At 38.7% G+C, this 21485-nt stretch overlaps 1 protein-coding gene and 1 long non-coding RNA gene across 2 annotated transcripts; one reads left to right on the top strand and one right to left on the bottom strand.

The window, feature by feature from the left end:
* Window positions 1-1531: 1531 nt before the first annotated feature.
* Window positions 1532-17651, bottom strand: LOC121382561. Its single transcript, XR_005959179.1, has 4 exons — window positions 17426-17651; window positions 5866-6017; window positions 3516-3791; window positions 1532-1765 (listed from the first exon to the last, which is right to left on the bottom strand). It is a non-coding gene; the product is annotated as an uncharacterized LOC121382561 (long non-coding RNA).
* On the top strand, window positions 9241-20961 carry LOC121382560 (beta-1,3-galactosyltransferase 1-like). Its single transcript, XM_041512027.1, has 2 exons — window positions 9241-9291; window positions 19843-20961. Exons 1-2 carry the CDS (start codon window positions 9269-9271, stop codon window positions 20912-20914), a joined length of 1095 nt encoding a protein of 364 aa, XP_041367961.1. The 5' UTR covers window positions 9241-9268; the 3' UTR covers window positions 20915-20961.
* The last annotated feature ends 524 nt before the right edge of the window (window positions 20962-21485 follow it).

Below are 21485 nucleotides of genomic sequence, written 5' to 3' on the forward strand. Positions count from 1 at the left end.
GAACTGATACTGGTACGAAAGGAATAGGGTACGTAATGACTAGGATACGAAACCTTACATTTTGGATATACCAAAATAATATGCTGTAACGAATGCGCAAGGTGGGCGACTCAAGATAACGTTTTAACTTGTCCTATGCTGTTTTCATACACCCTGCCTGTGGTATAAAATGACTTCTCAGATTTAGTGTGAAATGACCATGGTACCAAATGTCTGATTCATTATCTCAGATCGTCAATTATTTTAAATTTTTGCTCTCACATTTGTTCGAGTCAAACACATACCTACATCGAAATACTTGTAAAATTGATTCCACCACAGATGAAAATGATTATAATAATGAAGCATAACATTTATTAGAATTATCTGTTTTTTTGTTTCTAACAAAACATTGGTGTCAAACATATCGAGCTGGCAGACTTGCTGGACTGGATGAATGAATTTCAAATAATTTCGATCCCTGGTAGCAAAACAGTATTGGCAGTAAAGCCTGTGACCTACAGGTAATTTTATATCCTACTTAATTAGTACCAAGTTTATACCATTTTGTAAGCTCTGTGATTTTGTGTCAGTTGTTTACCATTTTTATTTATACCATCAGGGGCGTAGGCTAGGGGTGTTCGGGGTGTGTGTGTGTGTGTGTGTGTGTGTGTTCGGACGCCCGCCCCCCCCCCCCCCCCCCCCCCCCCCGCTGAAACAAATGGTCCGCTTTCAGAACTAAAACATACAAGTTTATACATATGGAGTTTCTGGTGGTGCAAAAACAAAATAGAAAAAAGTCCACTTGGTTCATATTCGACTCTCTCCCCCCCCCCCCCCCCCCCCCCCCGCAGGTCCAAATGACGCTACGCCCCTGACCATATTATATATTTGATCATTTCATGTATATTTTTGTATTTACCCAAATGCATAAGCTTTGGGATGTTAGGAGGCATTCTTTACTGAACAGTAACCTGAGGGCAGTTTTGCGCTTGGGCCGAGATGACTAACCAATGAGGCGACATCACGATAAACCACCATAATCTCGGTGTATGTGTATACTTATTACTTACGTTTATATTATTGTACAATCAAATATTTAAATTTTAATATAGCAGTATTTGATTTGCAGGAAATCCAGAAACACAGGCAGACAACAGGCAGAAGTAAATGGAGAGAACAGATACAATCTGGTATTCACAAAAATGACCAAGCAGTGGGTTGCAAAACCAGTGAAGGAAAAGAAAGATTATGGTTACTGTGACATCATGCTGGATACTGACATAACTGACAAGAGGGAACAATGTGACATTACCTTCAATTGCAGTACCAGCTTTACCCAACAACATTGCTACCAAAGATAACCAGACAAAAACGAACAATTGACAAAGTACAATTCCAGAATGTGCGAACTGCTGTTAATCTGAAAGAATGTCACCATTAAACACTTGGAAATCATATTCTATATATACATTTAAATTTGTGGAGTTTTGTTACCTGTAAGATAAACAGTGTAACACAGTAACAGAACAAAGAACCTAAACACAACTAATTAAATTAAACTGCTTTATTTTTTCCCCGACTTATACAAGTTTTGACCAAGGAAGGTTGTGCTATAATTGTATTTAGTGTCAATACTACACCCAGCTATCCATTTGGATCAAACATCTGCTTCGGTAAACCCAACATATACTTCACATGAGCAGGAATAACTCGCTATACATATCGCCCAAGTCTGTTTTGAATCCAGTAGGTAAACTGTTGATAGGCTTGATGCCTGAAAGTCCTGAAAAGAAATAGGAGTTTTGTTAGTGTCAAAAGTTGTTAACATTACAACAGTGATGTGATACCTATTTTAAAATAAAAGCTGAAAATATGTTTTAAAAGCTGATATATACACACACACACACACACACAATAAATAAAGGTAATTCTTTTAGCATTTCCGATCAAATCCAGTATATTTTGTGAAAATTATTTTATGCAAAAAAAGAGAGCTGAAAAATCAGATCCCTGTTACAATTATGGAACATAACATAAAATCGGCTACCATAAATTTATGTGAACGAGAGGTGCCTGTGTGCATATTAGCTGAACTGATGTGCTGTTTATTTTATTTCTGTTGTATATATCTGTGATCGGCACTGAGGAATGAATTTGTGTGAACATGAGCTGATCTGTGGTGCCAAGTGTTGATGACCGTACCTGTTCTGATTTGATATTTATAGTTTATTCCGTGTATTTATCTAATCAGCAGCCATGAATTTGTACGAACATTAGCTGACCTGTGGTGCTTATCTCGGTGACTGTTCCAGTGATTAATTATAATAAAAATTAATAATAAAATAATTAATCTACCTGGCTTTGTTGTGGGAAATGTTAACTTGGGATTTATTCAAGATTTTTTGACAGCACCCCCCCCCCCCCCCCCCCAATCTGATGGGTTTGGAAAAATATTATTTAATCATAATTGGGATAAAAAAAATTAGGCCATTAAATGATGGCAATGTACTATTATTACATTAATTTGATCCAAACAGACATGTTAATCATCAAATTAGAAATGTTAAGTACACTTACTTTTTCAATTTTGGATGGGGGCTATGTACGTTAAGTACTGCAGAATTGTGTCTATAGTTTGAATGATTTGATGTGAATATGCTGGGTGTTGGGATTTCTTTTCATGTGTATGTGTTAAAATAGATACTAAATGTAAAATTAGCAATTTGTGGGATCCTTCCCAGTGAAAACAGCACATGAACATGTAATTGGGTTGTCCTAATAATTCAAATCTTTCTTAACTTCATATAATTTTAACCGACTGTACCATCAAAAGTGTATAGGTTGGTGCAAACCTTTAACCAACAATACCTGATGAAATCACAACTGATTTCTAACACTAGTAATACCCTACCCTACAAACTTACAAGAAGGTGAGTGCAGATGTTTCACAACAAAGTAATAATTATATTTTTTTTAAATAACGTAAAACAGTGGATCAATATCTTTGAAAATATAAATGATATAGGTAAGTATTTAAAAACCCCTGTAAATATAACAACTGGATTCTTTTATTACTTTTAACAAAAAATGTAATTCTAGGTGGAATTTTAAATATTCCACCATTGCATACATTACATATGGGGGCAGTATTCCTATTCTAATATGTTACTGTAGTATGTTGTGTAAATCATACTAAATGTACAGGACTCGCCCCTTCCTTTGCCAAATTAGCCTATTTCTATTACTTATATAAAGTGACAACAATAATAAAATATTCCTTCAATTAGCCACGTTTTAATAATTTTCAAGGAAATGCTAAACCAAAATTCGTTCATGTCAATCATCATGATGTCATGTGTCAGCCCTGAATTTAAAACAAATAATTGCTAATATTTATGAAAATAAAATTTCTTGTATTTAAAACTACATTTACATTACGTTTTAATATCAAAAGCAGTACTCGCATAATCGAATTATACAAATTACAATAAAATTGTTATCAATGACCGAACGTAGGTGTACAAGCTACATACCTATTTGGTAGCGGTAATTATCGCGTCGTTTGTCTGCTCTGGCTAGAAGTGCTGTCCTGGCGACTTCTGAATACAAACAGAATCGGGAGATCATAATGTTCAACAATGCACTGTAAGTTGTTACTTTGCATTTTGTCGCCGATTTAGTCGATTTCCAAACAGCAGATACTTGCTTTTAGTAAGTTTTACCATGCCCATGGTCTGCAGTTGCACACGAACACCAATCTCGGTTTCCCAATAGCGCAATATCTTCAACATTTTCTTCCAGTTCATCGCCTGAATATAACCCAGTGTCAAAGTCCGTTCCACTATTATGTCCTGAACGTTCAGGCTCAAACATAAACGGTTAGTAAGCCATTGATTAAAGCACTAATATAAACAAATCTATCAAAAAGCACATGGTTTACTGTTTACTGGCTGGCTGTTCACGTGCTACGTCACAGCCAATGCACGCGGTTTTTTCGCGTAGTTATTTTATTCATGCGCGTGGGAAAGAATCCGTGTTAATATTGTCAATTAATCCTAAACCCGTGCACATATTAAACATTTTATTGCATCATGCTTAATTTTTTTAAGGCTCCATATTTGTTAAATTTTACACTAGAGCCAGTCTACAGGCTTCCTTTTAAACTCATATCTAAATTTAATAATTTGTGTTAGTCTTTCGGAGATCTTACCAAAATAAAATCACCATTGAGTAATTACACTTTAAATATTATTGATTGATGTTTCGTTTTCATACTCGAATTCAACCCCATTACATTGTTTTTCTGTTAATGCATCTTCTAAATCGTTTAGATATATAACCCAAAAAAGTTTTCGCCTTGTCGTACACCGTTTTCACATACAGAATATTCGTTATTCGTCATACATGATATAATTCCCAGAGTTGATACTAGAATTGAGTTTGTTTGGGTTTTTCTGTGGATTCCAAAAAACCCAACCAAAAGCAACGAACGCTCCCCCCAAAAAAAACCCAACAACACCCACCCCACCCCAGCCCCACACCATTACATAACTATAACATCTACAAAAAGAAGAATAAAGGACGACCACAAAGAACCGGTTCACAAATAAATGTTCAATTTAGTTTCGTGGTGTCGTGGCTAAGCCATCGGACATAAGGCTGCTAGGTACTAGGTTCGCAGCCAGGTACCGGCTCCCACCCAGAACGAGTTTTAGCAACTCAATGGGTAGGTGCAAGACCACTACACCCTCTTTTTCTCTCACTAACCACTAACCCATTAACAACTAACCCACTGTCCTGGACAGACAGCCCAGATAGCTGAGGTGTGTGCCCAGGACAGCGTGCTTGAACCTTAATTGGATATAAGCACGAAAATACATTGAAATGAAATGAATACATTTTCTCAGTACAGACAACAGACACACGTGGCTACAGAAACAGGTTAACAAGTAAAGTTAACATGGCAGGGACTGGGGGACTCGTTGACGTGCCCACGCCCACGTTTCCGGTTGCCAGGTCTAGGTCAGGTGACCATCACCAGGTAGCACTAAATCAAATAATTTCTGGCTGGGTCAAAGTTCGAGGTGCACCCAATCTTTGATAGAGAAGTTAACACCACAAGTTCTGTGATTGGTTGTAAATGTGAGTGTGCTGGTTGTAAAAAAAACAGAGTTTCATCTGGCCTAAAAATGTATGCAATTTTATTTCATCTAGTACCACTGTGTCAAGTAGCCTTGTGCTTGGAACATGTATGGGGTACCTGTAAAAAGAGTATTAAAATTTTGTGCGAAACTAGGGGTGTTGTAAAAACATCTGGTTATACCGAAAATGAGCCATAAAAGGGATATCTGTGGGACAACAACAACACAACAAAACATGTTTGCTGATACGAGGTAGATGGCATATTTTCACAAAAAGGGGCAAATAACGGTAAATCATTGCAGCTGTAATATTTTCCACAAAACAGCATATAGTGTAAATAAACAGGGAAAGCAAGACAGAAATGTTTTATTTAACGACGCACTCAACACATTTTATTTACGGTTATATGGCGTCTGACATATGGTTAAGGACCACACAGATTTTGAGAGGGAACCCGCTGTCGCCACTACATGGGCTACTCTTCCGATTAGCAGCAAGGGATCTTTTATTTGCGCTTCCCACAGGCAGGATAGCACAAACCATGGCCTTTGTTGAACCAGTTATGGATCATTGGGTCGGTGCAAGTGGTCGCCTATGGGATTTTAATTGGTATAGTCCAACCACCAAGCATCATCGCTTCCATACAGTAGAAGGGCGAAGTTCATTGCAGCTTGTGAACAAGGGAGTGTTGATTAACGTTTACATAACCACCCAGATATCGCAATAACTGTTTAAACTTACGTCATGCCTGTAACGTCTCGGTGTACTTCTCCTCGTACACACCTGACATCCTCGCTTCTGCTGCTAACGAAGTCGACCTTCCCCATGACTCTGAACTATCCTTTTTACGCGTCTCGACAATGCTAGAAGGAGTTTTATAGACCAGACCCTCACTGAAGAAACAATGTTAAGCCAAACGGATTAGTAACACGTTTTCACGTTGATACACAGTTTCACCTCGCCACTGGTATTGTCATTATCGGAAGAATAAAACGGGTCTACATTGATTTCCTGTTTCTTTACAGTACAACTGTATAAAAGAAACAAAAGGTGAACGACTGGCACTGGAATAACGACCGAATTAGACACGATTTCAGAAATAGCTTACAAAACAACTTTCGTGGAAAATGTAATATCTCCCACTACCCCCACCTACCCCCCCCCCCCCAACAACAACCCAACAACAAACAAAATCCAAACAAACAAAAAACACCCCCCCCCAAAAAAAAAAGAAGAAGAAAAAAAGCAATAGCGAAAGAACTAGCCCATGTCAGAACCTGTGCCCAAGACAGGCGTGCGCTACAACAGCTTGTTCTGAACGTGCACGTTAAATGCTTTCTATTCCATTCCAAACTCACCCATAGCGAAGAATGCGTTCCTCGCGGACTTTCAAAGTATATTTTCTTGATTAGTTTATAATCCTAAACTCTATATTTGACTAATGTTTTGTTTTATCTGGCTCTACTAGTGGGATATCTGTGGGACAACAACAACACACCAAAACATGTTTGCTGATACGAGGTAGATGGCATATTTTCACAAAAAGGGGCAAATAACGGTAAATCATTGCAGCTGTAATATTTCCCACAAAACAGCATATAGTGTAAATAAACAGGGAAAGAAAGAAAGAAATGTTTTATTTAACGACGCACTCAACACATTTTATTTACGGTTATATGGCGTCTGACATATGGTTAAGGACCACACAGATTTTGAGAGGGAACCCGCTGTCGCCACTACATGGGCTACTCTTCCGATTAGCAGCAAGGGATCTTTTATTTGCGCTTCCCACAGGCAGGATAGCACAAACCATGGCCTTTGTTGAACCAGTTATGGATCATTGGGTCGGTGCAAGTGGTTTACACCTACCCATTGAGCCTTGTGGAGCACTCACTCAGGGTTTGGAGTCGGTATCCGGATTAAAAATCCCATGCCTCGACTCGGATCCGAACCCAGTACCTACCAGCCTGTAGACCGATGGCCTAACCACGACTCCACCGAGGCCGGTTAAATAAACAGGGATGCACATGAAAAGTAATATCATTTGATGCACTGTATATGATATTTGGCCACGCAGATGCAATAGAGCAGCTTGAGGTTACAATTATATATCCAAAATGTCTACTTCGTTGTGTACAAAAGCAGTTGTTTTCGTTAAAGTAAGTTCTTGCCTTTAAACTGCAAAAAGTAAATACATCACTCACAAATACATAAGTTCCTTAAATTTCAATTGAAAATATTAATATAAAACAACATTTCATATAAATGTTATATTATCTATAAAAGTTATCCACCAGATGACAATAACACATATAGGCCAAGCTTAGATCAACATGTCCAGTATATAAATACTAGCTGGGTACTAAAACAGGCCCTCAGGTCAAAATGGGCTCTCTCTTTCGTGTAGTCCAAAAATATACTGTACACAAAAACCCTACTTCCGGAGGATGACGTTTTGATGACGTGTGTGGTGTTTTAGCTCTAACAACATATTGACAACAAACATTTTGACGGTTCCCGCTAAAGAAACTTCCGCAAATGTTGATCTCGAACTGAAAGTATGTACGAACGTTTATCCTATAACTTACCCATAATATCCATGTCATAGACCCATTTGATATTTACCACTATCAACTCAGTTAATAATATTTTGCTGTCAATGGGTCATTTGTTTACAGCCGATAAGACTTGTATAATTTAGTGTAACGTTTTGATGAGATTTAGTTTAAGTGCGTGACGTCAAAATACATCTGTGCTAACCGGTGAGGCGACTTCAGAACTACTAAATATCGAATTAAAATGTTATTTTAGAAGTGCTATAGAAATAGAATTCGCTACTTGTGTTTTTTAATATGTAAAATATCAACCTCGTCTAGTTAATAGGCATTTGGCTCGGCCGAGCCTCGACAAATACCGATTAACCGACTCGGTTGATATTTTACATATTAAAAATTACTCGTGACGAGTCATCCATCTATTTATTACACATTTATTTTCAAACACTGAACCTGTGTCTTTAATGTAGATATGCCATTGATCAACATCATACTACTTATTGTGTTCTAAATATGGCAACTGTGAAAACATGCATTCGGTTAAAACATGTCCATTTTAAACCCCAAAAGTAATAATACTTCACAGAGCTTTCATAACAAAAATACTTAATTGCACTGTAACTTCTGCTATTCAAAAGAATAACATATATATATATATATATATATATATATCTGTGTGTATGTATGTATGTATGTATGTATGTATGTACTGTTGTCCCTATCAGAAAACGAACTACGTCAAATGGAAAAAAGGAGTGAACAAACATTCTAAGGCGACCCGGAGATGTCTCAAACCAACACACCTTGCTTATTTTTAGGAGAGATGTTTTCCAAATCTAGGTGGAGTGAGAAATGGATCCAGTGTATGGCATATAAACAGTGGGCCCATCAAAAATGCTCTGGCACTGAAAATGATACATTTTTTTTCTTCGACCTTTGTATAAATGACTGAAGATGGGTGGTCGAAGCAATCTTTTGATGCTACACAAATGTATCACACCGTTGTAACGGACAGTGCATCACAGAGTATTTAGTTCATTTTGTTTCATTAGACGTCTGTAGATTTCATTTTATAGCATGAAAGAATTTTCTAAGACCCGATACGGTGTACCGTTAATTTATTTTTAAAAAGTACCACAAGTGACACATTTTACCCAATAGCTTAATACTTGGACAATGATTGTATACTCCTCCCCATCAGCGCAACAGAATAAACTCTGCATGTGCCCCTCAACGAGTTCTGCAATCTTACATAAGTTCGCAGTCGGCGTCTGCAAGTTTCTACGAAATTCGCGCATGCGCAACTGGAATGAGTAATAGGTCTAGTGTTAATTTGAATTAATCTACATAAATATATTGAATGTCACGGGACAGAAATACATCTGTGGTGCAAAACTCCATTAAATATACTGAACCCGTGCAACATGTGGGGACTAACATTATAAATCAATCGTCCAAAATATAGATTTGTCCTTACCTTCAAACCTTGGCTTGTGTTAATTTAATCCAATGGCTGTTTATAATCGAATGGCATGGCATTGTGGTCATTTTGTCATTACATGCTTGACGCAATTGGAAATGCCTACAAAATGTCGCCCAGCTCGTTTCATAGGTAAGATTAACAATTAAAAACACATTAGTATCATAAACATGATTATTTATATTAATGAACATTCGATAATGTAAATCCAATATGGTGGAACAAACAAATATACATACTTTTAACAACCGATTACTTTTCACAGTGCGCATTTAGTAATATTGATATACGAGTAGTAGTAGTAGATACATTTCTGAGTGGAAATAAGGAAAAAAGTGTAGTGATTAATGATACAAAAACTAACAAAAAAAGAGAAAAAGTTGTGATATTCAAATACACTCGATGCATCTATACGGGCAGTTAGTATTCACATAACCTTAGTGTATTCAGATGGGTTAGTATTATTTTATATACACTAGTAGTCATTAGTACTCATTGACTCGAGGTAGGCATATTAACTGGTATTATTGATATTCACTAGTAGTAAAGAAATCCACTAATAGTATTAAAACACACTAGTAGTATTCACACTAACTAGTAGTTTTGAGATGCATGAATGAATGAATGAATGAATGAATGTTTAACGACACCTCAGCACAACAATACACATCGGCTATTGGGTGTCACAAATGGTAAGTACATGAAAATATTATTTATACATATTTATTTTTGAGATGCAGTCGTAATCTTGCGATACATATTTTGGCATATCTTAACAGTATTGAGATTTACTAGTATTATTGCTATTCAGTAGTAGTGTTGAAATATACAAGCAGAGACGTCGGAAGCAAATTAATATTGGGGAGGCGAATGTCGATCCGAGCGAAGCGAGAGAGTGCTGGGTGGTGGTGGTGGTGGTCCTGGATGCTATTTCCTGCCTTCTGCTGCATTTAAGAGACAACTTTGGTAGGTATCTCATACACATGTTTGTAGCAAAACACCAAACAAATTATATAATTTTTTGTTTTGTTCCAAATATTGGGGCGGTGGTCGTCACCCCTGCCTCCCCAGGTCGATTCAGAAACATTAGTAGCATTAAGATATACTAGTACTATTCAGCTAATCTAGTAAAATTGAGATATACTAGTAATATTGAAATATACTAGTAGTATTGCGATACATTAGTAATATTTGCGATACACTAGAAGTATACACCAGTAGTATTAAGATGCACTATAGTATTAGGATACCCAGTGGCATTAAGATGCACTGTAGTATTGGGATAGCCCAGTGGCATTGAGATGCACTGTAGTATTGGGATAGCCCAGTGGCATTAAGATGCACTACAGTATTGGGATACCCCAGTGGCATTAAGATGCACTGTAGTATTGGGATAGCCCAGTGGCATTGAGATGCACTGTAGTATTGGGATAGCAGTACTGGGATAGCCCAGTGGCATTAAGATGCACTGTAGTATTGGGATACCCCAGTAGGATTAAGATGCACTGTAGTATTGGGACACCCCAGTAGGATTAAGATGCACTGTAGTATTGGGACACCCCAGTAGGATTAAGATGCACTGTAGTATTGGGATAGCCCAGTGGCATTAAGATGCACTGTAGTATTGGGATAGCCCAGTGGCATTAAGATGCACTGTAGTATTGGGATAGCCCAGTGGCATTAAGATGCACTGTAGTATTGGGATAGCCCAGTGGCATTAAGATGCACTGTAGTATTGGGATAGCCCAGTGACATTAAGATGTACTGTAGTATTGGGATAGCCCAGTGGCATTAAGATGCACTGTAGTATTGCGATAGCCCAGTGGCATTAAGATGCAATATAGTATTGGGATACCCCAGTAGGATTAAGATGCACTGTAGTATTGGGATAGCCCAGTGGCATTGAGATGCACTGTAGTATTGGGATAGCAGTACTGGGATAGCCCAGTGGCATTAAGATGCACTGTAGTATTGGGATAGCCCAGTGGCATTAAGATGCAATATAGTATTGGGATACCCCAGTAGGATTAAGATGCACTGTAGTATTGGGATAGCCCAGTGGCATTGAGATGCACTGTAGTATTGGGATAGCAGTACTGGGATAGCCCAGTGGCATTAAGATGCACTGTAGTATTGGGATACCCCAGTAGGATTAAGATGCACTGTAGTATTGGGATAGCCCAGTGGCATTAAGATGCAATATAGTATTGGGATACCCCAGTAGGATTAAGATGCACTGTAGTATTGGGATAGCCCAGTGGCATTGAGATGCACTGTAGTATTGGGATAGCAGTACTGGGATAGCCCAGTGGCATTAAGATGCACTGTAGTATTGGGATACCCCAGTAGGATTAAGATGCACTGTAGTATTGGGATACCCCAGTAGGATTAAGATGCACTGTAGTATTGGGATAGCCCAGTGGCATTAAGATGCACTGTAGTATTGGGATAGCCCAGTGGCATTAAGATGCACTGTAGTATTGGGATAGCCCAGTGGCATTAAGATGCACTGTAGTATTGGGATAGCCCAGTGGCATTAAGATGCACTGTAGTATTGCGATAGCCCAGTGGCATTAAGATGCAATATAGTATTGGGATACCCCAGTAGGATTAAGATGCACTGTAGTATTGGAATACCCCAGTAGGATTAAGATGCACTGTAGTATTGGGATACCCCAGTAGGATTAAGATGCACTGTAGTATTGGGATAGCCCAGTGGCATTAAGATGCAATATAGTATTGGGATACCCCAGTGGCATTAAGATGCAATATAGTATTGGGATAGCCCAGTAGCATTAAGATGCACTGTAGTATTGGGATAGCCCAGTAGCATTAAGATGCACTGTAGTATTGGGATACCCCAGTAGCAATAAGATGCACTGTAGTATTGGGATACCCAAGTAGCATTAAGATGCACTGTAGTATTGGGATAGCCCAGTAGCATTAAGATGCACTGTAGTATAGGGATACCCCAGTAGTAATAAGATGCACTGTAGTATTGGGATACCCCAGTAGTAATAAGATGCACTGTAGTATTGGGATAGCCCAGTAGCATTAAGATGCACTGTAGTATTGGGATACCCCAGTAGTAATAAGATGCACTGTAGTATTGGGATACCCCAGTAGTAATAAGATGCACTGTAGTATTGGGATAGCCCAGTAGCATTAAGATGCACTGTAGTATTGGGATACCCAAGTAGCATTAAGATGCACTGTAATATTGGGATACCCCAGTAGTAATAAGATGCACTGTAGTATTGGGATACCCCAGTAGTAATAAGATGCACTGTAGTATTGGGATACCCCAGTAGTAATAAGATGCACTGTAGTATTGGGATAGCCCAGTAGCATTAAGATGCACTGTAGTATTGGGATACCCAAGTAGCATTAAGATGCACTGTAGTATTGGGATATCCCAGTAGTAATAAGATGCACTGTAGTATTGGGATACCCCAGTAGTAATAAGATGCACTGTAGTATTGGGATACCCCAGTAGTAATAAGATGCACTGTAGTATTGGGATACCCCAGTAGTAATAAGATGCACTGTAGTATTGGGATAGCCCAGTAGCATTAAGATGCACTGTAATATTGGGATACCCAAGTAGCATTAAGATGCACTGTAGTATTGGGATAGCCCAGTAGCATTAAGATGCACTGTAGTATAGGGATACCCCAGTAGTAATAAGATGCACTGTAGTATTGGGATACCCCAGTAGTAATAAGATGCACTGTAGTATTGGGATAGCCCAGTAGCATTAAGATGCACTGTAGTATTGGGATACCCCAGTAGTAATAAGATGCACTGTAGTATTGGGATACCCCAGTAGTAATAAGATGCACTGTAGTATTGGGATAGCCCAGTAGCATTAAGATGCACTGTAGTATTGGGATACCCAAGTAGCATTAAGATGCACTGTAATATTGGGATACCCCAGTAGTAATAAGATGCACTGTAGTATTGGGATACCCCAGTAGTAATAAGATGCACTGTAGTATTGGGATACCCCAGTAGTAATAAGATGCACTGTAGTATTGGGATAGCCCAGTAGCATTAAGATGCACTGTAGTATTGGGATACCCAAGTAGCATTAAGATGCACTGTAGTATTGGGATATCCCAGTAGTAATAAGATGCACTGTAGTATTGGGATACCCCAGTAGTAATAAGATGCACTGTAGTATTGGGATACCCCAGTAGTAATAAGATGCACTGTAGTATTGGGATACCCCAGTAGTAATAAGATGCACTGTAGTATTGGGATAGCCCAGTAGCATTAAGATGCACTGTAATATTGGGATACCCAAGTAGCATTAAGATGCACTGTAGTATTGGGATACCCCAGTAGTAATAAGATGCACTGTAGTATTGGGATACCCAAGTAGCATTAAGATGCACTGTAGTATTGGGATATCCCAGTAGTAATAAGATGCACTGTAGTATTGGGATACCCCAGTAGTAATAAGATGCACTGTAGTATTGGGATACCCCAGTAGTAATAAGATGCACTGTAGTATTGGGATACCCCAGTAGTAATAAGATGCACTGTAGTATTGGGATACCCCAGTAGTAATAAGATGCACTGTAGTATTGGGATACCCCAGTAGTAATAAGATGCACTGTAGTATTGGAATACCCCAGTAGTAATAAGATGCACTGTAGTATTGGGATACCCCAGTAGTAATAAGATGCACTGTAGTATTGGGATACCCCAGTAGTAATAAGATGCACTGTAGTATTGGGATACCCCAGTAGTAATAAGATGCACTGTAGTATTGGAATATCCCAGTAGTAATAAGATGCACTATAGTATTGGGATACCCAAGTAGCATTAAGATGCACTATAGTATTGGGATACCCCAGTAGTAATAAGATGCACTGTAGTATTGGGATACCCAAGTAGCATTAAGATGCACTGTAGTATTGGGATACCCCAGTAGTAATAAGATGCACTGTAGTATTGGGATACCCCAGTAGCATTAAGATGCACTGTAGTATTGGGATACCCCATTAGTAATAAGATGCACTGTAGTATTGGGATACCCAAGTAGCATTAAGATGCACTATAGTATTGGGATACCCCTGTAGTAATAAGATGCACTATAGTATTGGGATACCCAAGTAGCATTAAGATGCACTATAGTATTGGGATACCCCAGTAGCATTAAGATGCACTGTAGTATTGGGATACCCCAGTAGTAATAAGATGCACTGTAGTATTGGGATACCCCAGTAGTAATAAGATGCACTATAGTATTGGGATACCCCAGTAGTAATAAGATGCACTATAGTATTGGGATACCCAAGTAGCATTAAGATGCACTGTAGTATTGGGATACCCCAGTAGTATTAAGATGCACTATAGTATTGGGATACCCCAGTAGTAATAAGATGCACTATAGTATTGGGATACCCAAGTAGCATTAAGATGCACTGTAGTATTGGGATACCCCAGTAGTATTAAGATGCACTATAGTATTGGGATACCCCAGTAGTAATAAGATGCACTATAGTATTGGGATACCCAAGTAGTATTAAGATGCACTATAGTATTGGGATACCCCAGTAGTATACACCAACATTACTAAGGTATACTAGTAGTATTAAGATATATAAGTAGTATTGGTATTCACTAGCTATTTAGATACATTGGTGGTATTGTAAAATAAATGTGAGATACACCAGTAGTATTAAGGTATACTAGTAGTATTAAGATATACAAGTAGTTTTGAGGATGCACTTGGTATATTGAGATGCACTGGTAGTATCGTAATACAAATGCGATATTGAGATGCACTTGTAGTATTAAGATACATAATTTCATATTAATGAATGAAAAATGGATTTCAACGACACCCCAGCACAAAAATAGAGATAGGCTATTGGGTGTAAGGTAAGTACAAGGTAAGTACATCAACAATTTAGTTTAAGATAAGATACACCAGTAGTATTACGATATTCTAGTGGCAGGATTCGAAACTCATCAGAAACGTATGGTGGCCCACAAAATCATATCTGAGCCACTACATTAGTAAGCATATGAAATATGCTCCCATAAACTAATATTGATTTGCAGAACCACATCTAGATGGCATAGTTATCAACCCACATAATATTGACATGAGATGTCCGATATGGTTATGAACTGAGTCATGGCGTCTTTCAGTGTTCTCACTGGGTGCAAATTAAAGTGGGGCGGCTCCACCCTTCAAAACCAACGACAAACAAAAAATTCAAAACATAGAAAAGCAAAAAACAACAAGAAAAAAACACAAAAAAACAACAAAAAAGAAAAAAAAAGAAGAAGAGAAAAGGATAGCTTGGTTATAGTATATCGTTCTGTGTTGGTCTACCCCTTATTTACCTCCCGGTATCTGGTGCAAAAATGTTGGTACGATGCACAAGCGGACTCCAGGACATATTTTTACGTGTGAGTGTGTGTGTGTGTGTGTGTGTGTGTGTGTGTGTGTCAAGAAAAAAGGGGCACATTGGCTCGTTATAAGGGCATCTTAATAAAAAAATTAATATTTGCAGTTAATATGAATGGGTTTGTATATATATATCACAGTGTGCCAACGGAAGTGTACACTAAATGACCACCGGTTTTCTGCATTAATAAAGATTATTATATAGACTTTGAGGCCCGTCGGAGCATTTTTTGAAAGTGGGTGGGCTAATGATCAGGGTCGTTGTTAAACATGACACGAGATGTGTGTGTGTGTGTGTGTGTGTGTGTGTGTGTGTGCGCGGGGGGAGGGGGTCCGGGGATATGCTTCCCCGGGGAAATTTTAAAATTGGATGTCTTCAAACGCCTTTTCTATTCTGAATCGCAAAATTAGCCATTTTTAAACAATAATTTAAAAACTATTTTAAGCATTATTTTGCATTAGTATTATAACCCAAGAATGTGCTTTTTTCCCCCTTGGCATCTTGATAGCAAAATTACCCATTTTCAAACAGTGATCACTTACGCTTTTGGAGGATTTTTTTTTAACCCAAAACGTATTTAGAAAAGTTCAAACCCGTCAATCGTAGATCTCAATCACTAAATCGTGAATTACAGCGTTGACTGGTTGTTTTTATAAGCAATGATTATATATCCGTAACAAAATGAAAAGTTTATAATATTTTATTAGGAATTACTGAATAAACAAATGACAGTAAATAAAAATCATCAGTTATGACCAATTAAATCTACAACTGAGGATAAAATATCAGACGAGTCATTTAATTGGACACAAAAGACAAAATGAACGTTCTGATCATGTGACAAATCTGGCGCCAAATAAGTGGTTTTTTGTTTTTTTTTCCGCCGGAGATTACCGAAACGATAAAAATAAAATGTTTTTATTGCTCAAGTAAAATATAATTTGTATTGTGTGTATCAAACAAACAAATCAATACTGGAATGAGACGCAATAGAGGCTGTTAAAATACTGTTAAATTAGGTAACGTTAGCTGTCGTAAGCTAAAGTTTTTTTTGTCAGTTGCGTTTCCGTACACGCCGCGGCTTGTTTCTTTTGACAGACAGATCGATTTTTTTCAGTGTTTAAAAAAAGTGTGACTTTGAAATAGCGGAGCTGGATGCTGCAAAATATAGTAGGATGCGGGAAAATAAAGAGGGGCGCAGAACGTTAAGGGGTGGGTGGGTGGGTGCAAAACGCAATATCGAGCCCCCCCCCCCCCCCCCCCCTTACATGGAGCAGAGAGAACACATCGCTGAGTTCAGCCTGACCGAGCAAAGAAACGCCCGTTAAAGTGTTTTATGCGCTTCATGGTAAACCAAATGGCCACGATGGGAACCAGTCAAGTAGTTCCCAACAGGATTTACTCGGGCTACTATGATCCAAAACGTTACTGCACAATATTACAAAATAATTGTTAACGTGTGCAAAATCCAGCCAAATGGGCATTCCATTGAACAATTATTATTTCCTCCCCAATAGAGAAGTAAATATGTGAACCAATTAGGAACTATAGTGGACCATAATGAATGAACTCTCACCCAGAAGTGTACGGTGGAAAAAAAAAGGGGTGGGGGGCATGGTGGCCATACCCATCTAGGCCATTAATGTTTGCCATTGTAACTAAAATCTATGCCCCCGCCCTCTCTCCCGATCACGCCTTTTTTCACCATGGCACCTTTGTCTCCAGGGCCATACCAAGACTCAATGCCCCTCTCCCCCAAACAAAAATCCGGGCTCCGCCAATGTCTATGTACCCCACCTCGATAAACAAACGAACAGAATAATAAAACAAAGACTTACCTCTGTTATTATCCACGCAACAGTTTGGAAACATTGCAACAGAACAGCACAGTAGTTATTAGCAGTCGCCATTAGGTAGTATTAAATAATCCATGCACATTTTTGGTATAAACTTTAAAATAAATATGATTATAAATGTCAAACAGCGATTTTGTTGGCACATTTCTTAAGTTAAACTATATTTAGGATAATGTACGTACTATCGCCTTGACATCAATAAACATATTAAATGGTCCAAGCATTGTTGACGTCACGTCAAAGCATTGTTGACGTCATGTCAAAGATATGCTATGGTAACGTTTTCGGCAATATTCGTAAACTTTACGGAAAATGTCGAAAAACCATTGAAATGTGTGTGGGTGATGCGGCAGAGGCGAGTATACGTGGAATACGACTAATAAGCAAAGATGAATACAGGCCCGTAGGAACCGGGGGGGGGGGGGGGGGGGGGTCATCCCTCCCACTTTTTTTGCCAGTTTTTATTTCGGGACTTTAAAATGTCTTATAATGCTAATACGGAAACCTGACGATAGAACAACCATAAAAATGAGCCACCCCACTTTGAAAATACGTCCTACGGGCCTGGAATTAGCATTTTTTTAAACTCAAAGATTATGGCAAACAAAAATGAAGTAAAAGTATAAGATTCGCTACAAAATCATACGCACGAACGTCACAGAAAAAAAAAGAGAGGAGGAAACAAAGGCACAGGTCTACAGTATTTCAAAGTACACCAACATGTATTATATATATTATATAGGGATGGACCAAAATAAAATGTCAGGGGCGGATGCAGGATTTTTCTATGGAGAGGTGCACTGTTTCAGAAACGGTGTCTACATTATGCAACGAATAGTACAAGCCAGTGGCGGATCCAGAACATCCATTTATGGAAGCCCGAATGATATGAGGCGGAATGCCAAGGGATCTTTGGGGGAGGTCTGGAGGGGGATGAAAATGAATATATAATAACTGTTGTAAAAATTAGGGGGGCATGGGCTCCCTAGATCCGCCTCTGCAAGCAACCGCAGACAGAGAGAGAGAGAGAGAGAGAGAGAGAGAGAGAGAGAGAGAGAGAGAGAGAGAGAGAGAGAGAGAGAGAGTGTGTACGTGCACGCATGTGTGTTTGGTTGTTACATTGGTTGGCTGTCACAAGGGTCATAACTCTGTATATACAGGTAAGTGTACACGACTAACGCAGTTGTGTGCCTTGAAATAAAAACATTTTACAAATTAGAACACATGACCTACGTAAAAGAGTGTGACAATCAAACCCGGTCTTAGCCATTCAAAAGTACATTACAGTAGCACAATCTTCGCCCTGAAACACCAAGCCGACCAAAATAGTACATGTCCACCGATATCAATACATATATAAATGTACTGCATCGCTCTGATAAACATTGGAGTTTTAATGGGGCACTTCGTAAATCAGGAGGGGGCGTGCACCACCAGCACTCTTCCTCCTGAATATTCGCCTGACAGGAAATAAAGGTAGCGTAGGACCATGCACAATCATAATGCATTCTCTCCAGCAGGTGTGTAAGAAATATGTTCTCGTTAACTTGATTTATGTGGCTAACAGTTGAACGAAGCACAGCATTTTAAGAGTAATGGGTCTGCAGAACGTTTTTCGAAACAGATAGCCATAATTTATAAACTATATGTCACATGCCGTAATGCCACAACATATATAAACTCTATATTATTACAGGGATATACATTTGATTTTTTTGGTCACTGACCCCTGCCTGATGTCAGAAGTTGTGCTCGGGACGCACGTGCTGATTATTAATTTTATAATTCGAATCACTTTGACAACATTTGTTTCACTGGTCCTTTTAAAAAAATTTTTTGTAAAGATTATATTTACCACCACCAAAACCACAACCATCAACCACCACCACCACCACGACTACTACTACTACTGCTACTACTGCTGCTACTAGTACCACTACTACTACTATCACTACTACTACTATTAGTATATTATTCCCACTACTACTAATATTCTACTACTATCACTACTACTACTACTACTATTACCACTACTACTACTGCTGCTACTACTATTACCACTACTACTACTACTACTACTATTAGTATATTACTCCTACTACTGCTACTATTACCACCACTACTACTATCACTACTACTATTAGTATATTACTCCCACTACTACTACTACTATTAACACTACTACTACTATCACTACTACTAGGCTAGTGTTAGTATATTACTCCCACTACTACTACTATTACTACTACTACAACTACTACTACTACTACTGCTACTATTACTTCAACAATTACTACTACTACTATTTTATAATTGTCATCATCATCATTAATTATTGTTGTTATTGTTGTTATTATTGCTATTGTTGTCGTTGTTATTATTATATTTTGTTTTTACAGAACCTGGGTTTACCTGAAAACAAGAAGATCCGTTTGGTATTACGGAAAGGTGATTACTTTTGCCGTTCTTCTGTTGGTAGGCTTGGACAGATATCTCGGCAAAGACATAAAGACATATGACAATGTTAATCTTTCATCTCAGGACAACATGGGACAAAGTGCACAGAAACAATCACTAGACGAACCTCCACAAGACGCTCAAAGACAAGCTTACCCAGAAATAGAACTAGGTCACAAATTTGTTTTCGCTGTCAGCGCTCGCAGAATCAATCACTTTAACTACAGCTTTCTCATCAACGAACCGGAAGCATGCCAGAGTTCACCGGAACTGGTCATTATCATTGTTGGCGCGGCAAGCAATGACGACAGACGAAGAGCTATCAGGGAAACGTGGGCCAATGGGAACAGACTTCAAACAGTTTCAAACATAATTCTTTTCATGGTGGCTGGGACAGACAACACGACGCAAAAGGTTATACGATCAGAAAGTGAGAAGTTCCACGATATTCTGCAGCCAAGCTTTCCGGACTCGTACGAAACTCTGCCCCTGAAATCTGTCGCCATATTGAAGTGGACCATACAGTACTGCATGTCTTCTAGATTCATACTTAAGACCGATGATGACGTGTACGTTAACATACCGGTGCTACTACAGCTGCTGCAGGCGCAACCGAACGCCGAGTTCATGCTCGGAAAGGAGAATTATAACATCTCTGTGAGAAGAGTTCCCCACGATAAATACTATATCAGCAAGGCTCAATATCCATACAAGGCGTTCCCTCCCTACCTCCAGGGTGTCGGGTACGTCATCACCACACGTGCAGTACCACGTCTCTACGACGCCGCACTACACATGCCGCTCGTGAGGTTGGAGGACGTCTACGTCGGTGGGTTTTGTCGAATACGGTCCGGCGTTTCGATGATCCACACCGAGTTGTTTAAGACGGGATTCAGAGGAGGTCTGTGTGATCTCCGGTCTTTAGCCCTTCTTCATGGCTACGGCAGACGAGCAAAACTTTTTCGCATGCATCGACGAATGACAAGCAAGCTCGGGGTGTGTGGAGATAAATAATAATGTTTTGTTGTTTAACAAAAATATATATATTTAAATTTACAGTTTTGGAAAAGTCTTCCCATCTTCTTTTGTCCATTATTATTAATTGTGTTAGTGCCTGTGTGTGTGTGTGTGTGTGTGTGTGTGTGTGTGTGTGTGTGTGTGTGTGTGTGTGTGCATGTGTGTGTGTATTTATTTGTATCTGCGTGTGTGTTATTATTTGTTTTACTTGTTTTTCAGTCTCATTACATTATGAATTTTATGATTTCTCTGTCTCTTCTCTGGTACATCTCAACTGGTATACCAAAGGCCGTGGTATGTGCTATCCTGTTTGTGGGATGTTGCATATAAAGGATCCCTTGCTACTAATGGAAACATGTAGCGAGTTTCCTCTCTAAGACTATACGTGTCAAAAGTACCAAATATCTTACATCCAAGAGTTGATGATTAATCAATCAATTTTGATTCACATTCTCGTGTGGTGCGAGGGCGTGATTGGTTTGAATGAATAAATTAATCCAATAGCCGATGAATTATAAATGAATGTGCATTAAACAAAACAAACGTATTCTGTAACCATAACGGCTGC

The sequence above is a fragment of the Gigantopelta aegis genome, chromosome 10 (genome assembly GCF_016097555.1).
Source record: "Gigantopelta aegis isolate Gae_Host chromosome 10, Gae_host_genome, whole genome shotgun sequence".
Classification (NCBI taxonomy): domain Eukaryota; kingdom Metazoa; phylum Mollusca; class Gastropoda; order Neomphalida; family Peltospiridae; genus Gigantopelta; species Gigantopelta aegis.